At 62.0% G+C, this 735-nt stretch overlaps 1 protein-coding gene across 1 annotated transcript in view; it reads right to left on the bottom strand.

Annotated features, from left to right (window-relative positions):
- Positions 1-328: 328 nt before the first annotated feature.
- Positions 329-735, bottom strand: part of Tmem132c (transmembrane protein 132C) — a 308,851-nt gene continuing 308,444 nt past the window's right edge. Inside the window, exon 9 of the mRNA XM_026784600.1 lies at positions 329-418. Within this exon, the coding sequence (XP_026640401.1) occupies positions 329-418 (90 nt within the window). The remainder of the gene's footprint in view (positions 419-735) is intronic.

A 735-nucleotide genomic window follows, 5' to 3' on the forward strand; every position in this document is an offset into this window, starting at 1 on the left:
TAGCATGGCCTTCTTCTTCTCTCCTAGCCCATTTATCTTATAGATAGTGCCTCTCCGGGACCCTGGAATAACTGAACTGCAGACGGGTTACCGACCCTAGACTGGTGACCCGTCAAGGCAATTACAGGGAGGACGGTGAAGGGTGGGATATGGGTGAGGGGTGGGAGCTGGGTGAGTGGTGGGAGCTGTGTGAGGGGTGGGAAGGAAGTGAGGGTGCGAGGTGGCTGAGAGGTGGAAGCTGGGTGAGGGGTTGGAGCTGGGTGTGGGGTGGGAGCTGGGTGATGTGTGGGAGTAGGGTCAGGGGTAGGAACTGGGTTTGGGGTGGGAGCTAGGTCAGGGGTGGGAGCTGGGTGAGGGATGGCAGTAGGGTGAGGGGTAGGAGATGGGTGAAGGGTGTGAGGAGGGTGAGGGGTGGCATCTGGGTGAGGGGTGGGAGGAGGGTCAGGGGTTGGAGGAGGTTGAGGTGTGGGAGGAGGGTGAGGTGTGGGAGGAGGGTGAGGGGTGGGAGGAGGGTGAGGGGTGGGAGTTGGGTGAGTACTGGGAGCTGGGTGAGGGGGGGAGGAGGATGAGGGGTGAGAGCTGGGTGAGGGTTGGGAGCTGTGTGAGGGGTGGGAGATGGGTGATGTGAGAGCTGGATGATGGGTGGGAAGAGGGTGAGGGTTGGGAGGAGGGTGAGGGGTGTGAGGAGAGTGAGCAGGGTAAGGGGTGGGAAGAGGGTGAGGGGTGGGAGGAGGT

The sequence above is a fragment of the Microtus ochrogaster genome, chromosome 2 (genome assembly GCF_000317375.1).
Source record: "Microtus ochrogaster isolate Prairie Vole_2 chromosome 2, MicOch1.0, whole genome shotgun sequence".
NCBI lineage: Eukaryota > Metazoa > Chordata > Mammalia > Rodentia > Cricetidae > Microtus > Microtus ochrogaster.